Source organism: Temnothorax longispinosus, chromosome 3, assembly GCF_030848805.1.
Source record: "Temnothorax longispinosus isolate EJ_2023e chromosome 3, Tlon_JGU_v1, whole genome shotgun sequence".
In the NCBI taxonomy this organism is placed as follows: Eukaryota; Metazoa; Arthropoda; class Insecta; order Hymenoptera; family Formicidae; genus Temnothorax; species Temnothorax longispinosus.
In genome coordinates this window covers 18,059,496-18,070,262 of record NC_092360.1, presented here as the reverse complement: position 1 = coordinate 18,070,262, position 10,767 = coordinate 18,059,496, and the positions used below count along the sequence as shown (strand labels likewise).

At 30.4% G+C, this 10,767-nt stretch overlaps 1 protein-coding gene and 1 pseudogene across 3 annotated transcripts; both read right to left on the bottom strand.

Moving 5' to 3' along the window:
- LOC139810109 (glutathione S-transferase-like) overlaps nt 1-1,040 on the bottom strand; it is a 2,685-nt pseudogene extending 1,645 nt beyond the window's left edge.
- A 1,590-nt stretch (nt 1,041-2,630) lies between these two features.
- Nucleotides 2,631-8,190, bottom strand: LOC139810030 (uncharacterized). 3 transcript variants are annotated; one of them, XM_071773372.1, is made up of 7 exons: nt 8,003-8,190; nt 7,289-7,593; nt 6,938-7,194; nt 6,664-6,833; nt 6,427-6,583; nt 6,152-6,294; nt 2,631-5,489 (listed from the first exon to the last, which is right to left on the bottom strand). In XM_071773372.1, exons 1-7 carry the CDS (start codon nt 8,009-8,011, stop codon nt 5,148-5,150), a joined length of 1,383 nt encoding a protein of 460 aa, XP_071629473.1. In that variant the 5' UTR covers nt 8,012-8,190; the 3' UTR covers nt 2,631-5,147. The 3 variants fall into 3 exon arrangements, with proteins under 3 accessions (XP_071629473.1, XP_071629474.1, XP_071629475.1); XM_071773373.1 differs by having other exon boundaries at nt 6,152-6,252; XM_071773374.1 differs by having other exon boundaries at nt 6,751-6,833.
- Between the last annotated feature and the right edge of the window lie 2,577 nt (nt 8,191-10,767).

Below are 10,767 nucleotides of genomic sequence, written 5' to 3'. Positions count from 1 at the left end.
TTCCTTCTCTTCTCCTTCTCTTTTTCTTCCTTCTCTTCGTACCACCATTTTTTCCTGCTTACTTTTTCTCTCTTTCCTCACTCTCGTCCCTCTTTCTTTTACCCGAAACTTGCTCCATTTTATATACTTTCCTTTTCAGCTTCTTCAATTCCGGATGATCTTGGTTCACATCCCTGGTCAGGATAAAACTTAGACGTTCCGAGTACGCAGCCTACATGAAATCAGGCCACGACAACTTGCCATTGACGAAGTGTCCGCCGTTATTCTTAACTTGAGCCTCGAACTTGTCGAGATAGAAGGGCAATTTTTCGTAGGCGGTCTTTTTGAGTTTTGTTTTGAAAGCGGGATTCTGTTCTTAGTAGTAAGCACCCAAAGCTTGTCTTATATCCTCGATAGAATCGACTGTGGCATCAATCTCCATAGCCTCGAATTCATCGGACCCGTATAAATTACTTCTCTTAGCGATAAAACGGGCGATAGCCCTGGACTGATGGTATGTCTTACCATCTATCTTCAGAATCGGCAATTGTCCCATGGGCATGTTTGGTTTATGCTTCGGCCACTCTTCCAAGCTGAGTCTAACATCATCGAATTTGATGTCACAATAACTTAACAAGTATCTAGTTGGCTCTCCAACGCACCCAATATTAAAGTACGTTAACTTGTTCGTCGACTTGTTCTATAGTCGTGTAGTTTATTATATCCTTTCGACACCGATAGATTGCCGGCCCGAGCACCGAGCACGACTCCACCGAATAATCTTATTTATTAACTTCATCAGAACGTTCACCAGAATCCGGTAGACTAATATTAAATTTGTTATGATATAAAATTTCAGTATAAGTGATTAAAGCTCAGTTTTTTAGGAAAACGTGTGCATGTACTTCGGCACAGTTTGTGTAAAGTTAGAACTATTAATGATACTTTTTCCTAAACAATTGCGAGAGATTAATAAATTACCTATTATTCTTAACACCAAGAACATTCGCAATCGATACTTGAATGAGATCTGGCCATTGCGATGTTGGATAGACGTCCATTTTCCCTTTACCCTTCACCGTGTGATTCCGTCAACCTATCCCGACATATTGGAGCCTGCACAGAAAAAAAAGAAGTCTTAAACCAAAACTTATATACTTAAATCAACGCGATCATTGTTTCGTATATACGCAAGAATATGTAGTCTTCTTCTAAGAATTTAATAATATTAAATTTCAACAATATTACAATCTTATTTCAATAATATAATTGTCACATGAAGAATACAATATAATTAGCTTAATAAGAAAAACATCTGCCTTCAACAATAAAAAAAGTTGTATTAAGAAGATTAAAGTGTTATTTTGATATAATTTAATATTACATTTAACACTATTAAATCTTAAATCAACGCACTATATTACTTATGTCAACAATATAAGAATAAGATATGCTTAACGCATTCTTATTTTCTTAAATTAAAAAGCTCTGTATCAAATTCAGACCTATTTACGATTACAAAACAAAGAAAATTTAAAATTTGAATTACTAATCATTTATTTTAGTTGAAACGTACGTTTTTGCATATATTATTTAACCATTTTTCTTGATACTCAATAAAAAGCAATAATTGTCTATCAAGAAGAATGGCTGAACAATACATACAGAAATGTACATTTCAACTGAAATAAAAGATTAGTATCTCAAATTTTAATTTTTCTTTGTTTTGTAATCGTAAATAAGTCTGAATTTGATACAAATGTTTCATTTTACAGAATGTACTTTTTAATTTAAGAATATGAGAATGTACATTAAGCTTACCTTAATAATTTATTATTCTACTAAAAAATTAACATCTCAAATTATAATTTTGCTTTGTTCTTAATCTTGAATAATAAATATCAGTTTTATATAAAGTTTTTTAATTTGACGATATTATATATTTCTGTATAAGGATATTATCATATTCACAAACATACTGAGATAAATTTAAAAACTTTATTATAAATTTGCAAAAACATACTGTGCATGTTACATAAGCCGAAATATATAAGCGCGTAGAACAAATAAATGGTCGTATGGTATTATAATGAAACAAATACGTCGTATACCTACATGACACGTTTTTGGTGGTACGACATCAACGAAAACATTGCTTTTTATCTTAGATAGAAAACGTAACGCACAGAACGAACGTAAGTATTTGGAACAAGTATATAGAAGAAAGTATCTATATATTTTCTTAATAAAAGTAAAATATTGTTTTTCGCTTACAAAAAAAAATTTAACAAGTATCAAGACGGACATCTTGAACGTAATTTTACGTATCTTTTATCCTTAAATCTAAACGTTCTCCGCTAGTGCGCAGAAAAGATCTTTAAAACATTCTGAAGCACGTATACATACTTAAATACTACGCCGAACGCTTGTATATTAATGAAGAATAAACTACTACGAGATAGGAGACGAACTGTTCCCTTTTTTTATTATCGCTCTTTCTACTACTTTTTGTTAAATAATAGTTGATTTAAAAAGTTATTATGTAAGAAGCGCTTCGTTATTTTTAAACAATATTTTATGTTAAGCGGAAAATATAATGACAAACAATACTGACATTGTTATTTTGTGGAATAAAATTATTTAAAATAAAAAAATTATTTTTCTGTTATATTTATATATATTTTACCATCTTGTAATATATGAACATTTAATGGAAGACAAGTCTCTATTTCAGATAAAGAAAAGAAAGTATGTTTATATAAGGCATCTACAACATAAGCTTTACAGTGCGAAATATACTGAACAGTTATCATTTCCTGACATAAAAATATGCATTGAAATTTATTTTCTTGATTACAAAAAATGTTAATAATTTTAAAAAATACAGGAACATTTTCTTTATTATCGAAAAATATTACATTGTATTTATTGAATCTTATACCGTTTTTTTTTAAACCAAGATATTTCATAATAGTTATCTAAATTACAAGACAAACCGGGTATTGAGCACCTTGCATTAATATTTAGTATTTTTCCAATCTCTATTTTGTCGGATAAACCTACTTTTGACATACATCTATGAAGAAAGTTTAATTGATTTTTTTTAGCTAATGTTAATGGCAAATTTCTTCTACTTCGTACATTAGTTGCATTCTTTTTGAGCTCTTGATGTTTTGCTTCAAAACGCATGCAAGATAAATGCATGAGTGGTCCAATTTGTTTTATTATGTTTGGATAATGTAACAAAAAGTGATGTTTAGGTTTAAGAGATGAATTAAATAAGAAAAGATACATGTCATGGTGTTCACTTATTAAATATTTTAAATATTGTAATTCATTACTCGATATCTGTGTCAACGTAACTATATCATTTATTTCTTTAACAACTAAATAAAATTGCCAAACTTTATCCTCTTTTGGAATTAGATCACCAATTATTAGATTGAAGTTTCTCACTAGACATAGCATTTCTGATGCCGAAAAGATAATACAGCCATTTACTAAATGTTCTTTACTTACTAAAGGTGGTTTATTTTGTTCATAGTTATTATAAGAAAAATATTTAATTCGAGAGTTTAACGTTGTTAATGAAAAATATTTTTGTTGTATAAAATAATGTATAATTAAAGCCATGTCATAGCGATAAACACCTTCAAATAAATCGTGCATAATATCGCAACTTATATTTACATAAACATGAAAATGATCAAGGTCATTCCATATACATTCCTCTTTTATTCCAAACTTATTATTTTGCATATGATCTACATAATCTAGTTGTTGTCTGATAGAGCCTACTTGTAAATGAATTTGTTTCTTAATACTTTCTTTGTTTTCAGTACAGAATCGGCAACAGTAATTTGCTGAAAAACTTTCAGGGTAACCAAAAATGGAATGAATTCCTAGATTATCTCCAATAATAAGTATTATTACAAAAAAAACTTTTAATGTTGTGCCATTTAATTCAATAGATAATCCGTTAGTTTCTAAATCTTTTAGTTCTGTAATTAAATTGTTAAAAACTGATCTATTTCCAAATTCTGTACGATCTATACTGTGAAACAACATTGCGAGAAAAATATTTTCTATTCGACTGGCATATTTTGGAGGCACAGAAGCAATTGTAAAATATATTGCACCTAATTTATATATGCCTGCGTGACTTCCAAGTGGATTGCACGTCTCAAAATCATCAAAATACAATATTAAAGGGATTACTATTTTATTGAAGTATTTAGAAACAATTTCTTTCCATATTTCACCTTGAAGGATATTTGTTAACGGATCATTAGGTAAAATGTTATTCTGATATTGCATTATTGAATCAAATACATCGGGAATTTCTAAAAAACTTTGTAATGTATTCTTTATAGGAATATGAACAGCCGTGCGATTTTTTAATATTACAGAAACTTCATTATTTTTTCTACATTCATCGGTACTAATTCCAATAATATGTTCAACTGGTTGAATAAAGTTTTCATGGGTTGAAAAATATTTGAATCGTTTGTAGTCTGTTCCAAACTGATTGAAAGACGTTAATAATATTTCTATCATTGTTTTTATTTTTGATTTAATAGCGTAAGTATCTGTATCTTTTAATGCGTGGTCAATACAATTTATTATAATACTAATAGAACCCGAAGAAAAAAATTTTATTAAATTTTGTATTATTTCTTGAACTATCGATCTATTTAATAACATATTGGAATGGATACTGCTAATAAGCTCTACTACAGATTTATTTAAGATATTAGTAAATTCTTCAAATTTAGATTGTATGTCAAAAGTCTCTTCCTGTATATTTTCAGTTTTATCAGTAGAAACAGTATCATTATTAAAAATAGAAATAGAAGGTGTTAATCTTTCAGTGTCTCTATTTGTTTGAGACAAGTCACTATATTTCTGAGAAATCACGTTACTATGTTTCTTAGATCTCTGCACTAAGTTACTATGTTTGTGAGGACTTACTAATTGTAAGTTATGTTTAGTTTTAATATGTTGTCTATAGACATATCTTTTGTGAAAGGATCTTTTACAATCTGTTACTGGACAAACGTAATTATCTTCAACATTATGCATATAATCTAAGTGGAAAACAAATTTGTGTAATGCATGAAATTTTTTTCCACAAAAATAACAGTCCATTTTTTAATACAATACTTAAACTATTCTTCACATACTTTTAAAATATCTTGTATGTAAGGAATTGATTTATCAAATTCAGTTTGAATTTTATAAACTGCTTTTTGTATAAGCAAATACAAATGTTCTGCTTGTACGGGGTAACACATATAAGAGGTGTGGAATAGTTTAAATATTGTATCAAACGCTTTCATTACACTTTCAAATTGATACTTAATAGTACAATCTATAATGATAGAAATTGTTCTTATCTCGTACAGAGACGGCCCTTCGGTGAGTATGTACGGTTGAACTGAGTAGGATTGTTTTCTGTTAAGAGATTTTTGTTTTTGCATCTCCACTACACGTCCAATATCATTTGGTGACTAAAAAATAAAAATAGATTAATAAATTTAATTAAGTTGAGTATGACATATATTTATAATAATAGGCCATCAACATCTTTTCCTTAAGAATTTAACTTTTTTCTATATAGTCACAAATATGTTAACTTTCTTTAAAATAAATACAAAAATATATTTGATTGATCTATTATTATTATTAAGTTTGTTGTAGACCGCGAAATATATAGAAATTTAACTCTGTAACAGTAGAAGAGAGTGCGAAATAAGAATATTCTATAAGTGCAAAATAGTTTTTAAATTACTTAAAAGTTTGTATGTATTAAGTATTTTAAATTAGCAGAATACGACTCTTTACAGTAAATTTTATACAGCCATTCAATTATATTTTAACCAACAATAAGTTGACCAAATAGGATTGTGGTAATCATTTCAATCAAATAAAAGTTAATGTGTACACTTGTTCGTAATGTTACAGGTATTATTTGTGTAACGGGGTAACAAAGAAAATTATATAATAAAAAAATTTGTATTATACAAGAATGAAAACTAATGTACACGAACTTTTTAATACTCAGTGATTAAATTGTTGAAACAGATAAATTGTTTAATCGTAAACGTTATGGCATGAGAATTGTTAAAAAAAATATAAAATAATAATATATATATATGTAACAAAACTTTACCTTACAGTGTACAATAATTGCCTCGATACTTTCTATTGTTGAAAACTTCCACTGTTTACGACCAGAATCTGTTTCAATTAAAATTCTTCCCTTAGGTGGAACTATATTAGCCAGTAAATGAATATCATTAATAAAACGACCATCTAAAAGTAAAAAATATATAAAATATTTTTTAATCTAATTTATTAACAATAGATACTAGATTAAAGTATTGATTAAAAAACAGCTTAAAAAGATAAGAACTATATGTTTTGTATTATTTTTTATATACATACCTTCAGAAATAGTTCCATTCTGTCTGTTATGTATTAAATTTTGTATATTTGTATCTGTCCTTTTGTTTGTATTTAAAATTTTGTCTATAAAAGAATTCCAACCTTCGTATAGTTTTAAATTTTTATCAGAAAACAGTAGATCAAAATCAATATTAATCTGTAAAAAATATAATTATTAATATAAACTATGTAATTATTTATATAAACTGTGTGAAACACTGGCTGAAAATTCTTTACCAAACATTCTGCCTTATCTTTATGTTTTAAAGGAGCCCACTCCTTAAGAAACGCATTAAAATTAGTTGTTTTTGAATTTTTTCTTACTTCAAAAGTTCTTCTCCATTTTTCTATGACTTCGTCCCAAGGTTCTATATTGTATTTTAACCATGAGACATCTGATTTTATATCTGAAAATATTTATATTTTATTTATTTGAAAAATATCTTTATCATTGTTTATAATGTTATATCTATATAAATATTTTTTTTTATTTCTTGAATTTTTAGTTTACCTTGATCCAATATTATTTCTTCTACTTCATCTGAATTTTCGCTTTGACATTTTCTTTTTCGTACATATTGTATATCGTCACTTGTATATAACATGTTTCTGCATTTGTCAACTAACTTTCCTCTGGCCATCACAGGTCTTCCTGTTGGCGACAGGTTTTTAGGTACAGCTGGTATATAATAAGTACTACCACACTCGTTAGGAAAAAGACTTAAAATTTTTGAAGTAATTAACTGAAATTGTGAATGTGTCAAGCGGCTGAAAAACATAATAGATTTAAAAAATATATATAATTATATATATAATAATAAGTAATTCTTTTATATACAAGCATACTGTAATAAATACGTACTGTTTTATAATATAAGTATACAGATGTCTTACTATAATATTTACTAATTTTGCTCTTAGTGAAAAAGTTAATAAGTTATTTTTTTGGTAGTATTTTAAAATACTGTTTCCATATGGTGATGAAATCAGAAGATTTTTTAGGTCAAAATTTAGGAAATGAGAACATTCCACGTTGCTTAGAACATTTATTGTATCCATCAATATAAGGTTTTCGTTATCTTCGTTAGTCTCATTGCTAGTAGTAGCTTTCGGATTTTCAGTGTCGCTTGATTTTGTATTGTCTGATTGATGCACATCTTGAAATATCTATAAAGAAAATATTGATGTAAAATATATTATAAAGAAGATATAAAAAGTTAATGTAGTTTATGAAAATAAATAAATGATAAAGGCACATTTTTATTATTTACAAAATTAAGAGTATTGAAAATATTTACATTTTTTACAAAATATATTTTTTAAACGTGTAATGATTTAACATATTTTTACATATATTCTTTTCATAATAACACAAATCATTAAAATTATTTTTACAAGAGTATTAAAAATTTTTTTCTATTAAGTAATTTGTATTAATAAGAAAATTGTTTCATATTTAGTTACAATATCAAATATTTTATATTCTGTAAAAATCGTATTATAATATGATAAATCTAGTACCAAAAAAATATATTAACATACAGATGTACGTAATATAATAAATGTATTAACCTACCACATCCATGTTTAGAATATTTTGTAATACGTCCTTATTTATAACCTGTAAGTCTTTTTCTTCTACTACTTCTGTTATCTTTTCTTCTGCTATCTTTTTTTCTGCTATCTTTTCTCCTGCCTCTTTGTTTTCTTTATAAAGTTGTATTTTATTTTTAAAAATTATTCGGTGTCCTATGGACACTTTTAGTTCTTTGAGATGATCATCCGTAATGTCAGTTATATTTTCCAAAGTTATGTCATTTTCTATAATAATATATAGACAATTAAATTTAAAAAAAATGACATTAATTATAGTTATAATACATTTCAGTGTAATAAAAAAGTCTGACGTTTATTGATGACATAGGAATATTGAAAGATTGCGACACGTAACATTATTCGTTTCGCTCGTTTTCGCTCGTTTCCTATCCTTTGACCCAATGGATTAAAAGGAGAAGAAACGAGCGACTGCTCACGATTGCTAGGCTAGCGGAGTATCGGCTGAACGCACCCATTGTTACGCATTGTTATATATTCTCTCTTTCTCTCTCTCTCCCTCCCTCCTCCTCCCTCTCTCTAATACGTTATAACTACCCAATAACATTAAAATATCGAGTTAAGGTTAGTTGGTATAAATTTTCAGCCGAGTGTCAAATAATACACGCGAAAATATATGTACACTGCGCTGGCGGACAAATCGTTTCTTGAGATAAGGGGGAATATAGAAGTATATCCATGACGCCTCTTGTCTCAGGAAACGAACCGTTACAACGCGTTGTACGCCTGTATATCACATGGTATAAACACTTACCTTTGAAAGTAGCAATTAAGTTTTTTAGCCCCCATTGTACCAATAGATTCTCCATTGCACTGACGAATTGACAAAATCTCACAATCACAAGCTTGCTCGGCAAAACAACCAAGGTCGCGAGTCGCGAATTGACTGATGTGTTTTCCGTCGTCGACCCGTACAGACATGTGACGGTCGCGACGTTGCGACACGGAACGCGCGGGTATTGTCTCGCGCCACAAATTCCCGCGTTCCCGCGTATATCGAATAGTAGTATAACACGACACACTATAATGAACGAAAAAGCTTCGCGTCTTATTTCTGTTATGGGTACAGACGTGTACCGACATGTATCAACATGTGCGCTATGCGCACAATCTTTGATTTGAAAATGTTATTCTTGATCCAACAATTCTTTGCCTCTTTAAGAATAACGAATTTTTAAATAGAAATTACTTAATCTTACTTTAAGAAAATTATAATTTTTTATTTAGCAAATACGTTATTCTCTATCCAACACTTTCTCTATTTTCATTCAAGAAAATTATTCTTGAATAATAAGAATATATTTTTCTTCGTTAAACTATATGAAATTTCTTCATTCCAAGCAAGTTTTCTTCTTTTAACACAATATAATCTTATTTCAAGATTTCCTCGTTAAAACTAAAGATATTATCAAATTAAGAATATTCTTTTTTTCTGTGTGGTGTAGTGATTCTTTTACGAGATGTAGGACTACTGAAAACTACGACGTACGTAGTAACAAGTAACAACAATCATCCATCTTTTTGATTTATTCATTAGATTGTAGTACGCTGAGTGTTTCCATAAATTTCAGCAGATAGCCCGTCAGGCACTTGCCGTCCTCCGAAGTGCGCTCCGCCGTCACACGACTCCCCCCCCCGAAACTCGCGGCGTGTTCCTCGAGCCTCGAGGAGGACCCGGCGCGGAGTTCTCCTGGAGTCGCGCGGACTCACACCGTTCTGAAATGTAATAATAGGTCTGTTTTTTTTAGCTGCATTGGCTGAACTGGTGCACACTAGTGCAGTAAGTTGGAGTGAAATGTAATATACTTGTCTCACTCCAACTTATTGCACCAGTTCAGCCCAGTTCAGTCAGTGCAGCTAAAAGAAACTTGCCAAATATACCGTTAGGTTGTGCGCGTTTAAACTCAAAATAAAACACGAAACGAAATGTGCGCTCGATATTATATAATACCGACGTCGACGTTTCTCCGGCCAACTCGGCCCCAGCTTTGGTTCGTCGTCGTTGTCGACATCGGCCGCCTTTTTTTCCGACGCGGCGGGCAATTCTTCGATAACGTCACAATCGTCTTGCGACGACGGCGGCGACGACGACGACGACGACGACGAGGATAATGTTATCACCGGAATGCTGCGATTTTTCCGTGGATCCGTCATCTGGGGGAACAAAACAAACAAACAAACAAGAATATTTATTCGTTGACGTTTTTCCGGGTTGCAACGGAAACTCTACAATGATGCTGTGCGGCAGACGCAAGGCGCGCGAAGAAGGTCGCGCGAAAAACTATGGTTTCAACAACGAGAGCGCACGCGCGTAATGGTTACGACCCCGAATAGTTCCGCGCGGAAGCCAGATCTTGGCGCGGGAGAATGAGTGACGCGCCATAGAGCGACAACTGGAGAGTCGAGTGTGCGCATAGTTTTATACACTTGTGTACTCTCCCACCAAGTGTTGAACCCTGGGAATATAGTGTAGATTTGAAAAGTGTAAAAGTGATTTTCATTTAATCCACGTTTTGTTTTATAAATCAAAATGATTTTTTTTATTTGAAAAAGGTCGACTGGAATGTTGCGTTCGTTCGTTAACATTTTACATTTTATTTTATTTTTTTTTAATTTCTTTGTGATACGCGCAAGTACGCATGTAGGCCTAAGTTTCCATGGGATAGTGATACAGAGGGCCGGATTGAAAAACGCTCTTTATCGTATGTTTAACACTTTTTCCTATAA

What these genes read in the sequence shown, in the direction of transcription:
- LOC139810030 (XM_071773372.1), bottom strand. An exon ending in TATACTTATATTATAAAACA is followed by an intron (nt 7,195 to 7,288) that starts GTACGTATTTAT and finishes TATGTTTTTCAG; the next exon opens with CCGCTTGACACATTCACAAT. An exon ending in CAATTATTGTACACTGTAAG is followed by an intron (nt 5,490 to 6,151) that starts GTAAAGTTTTGT and finishes TTTATTTTTTAG; the next exon opens with TCACCAAATGATATTGGACG.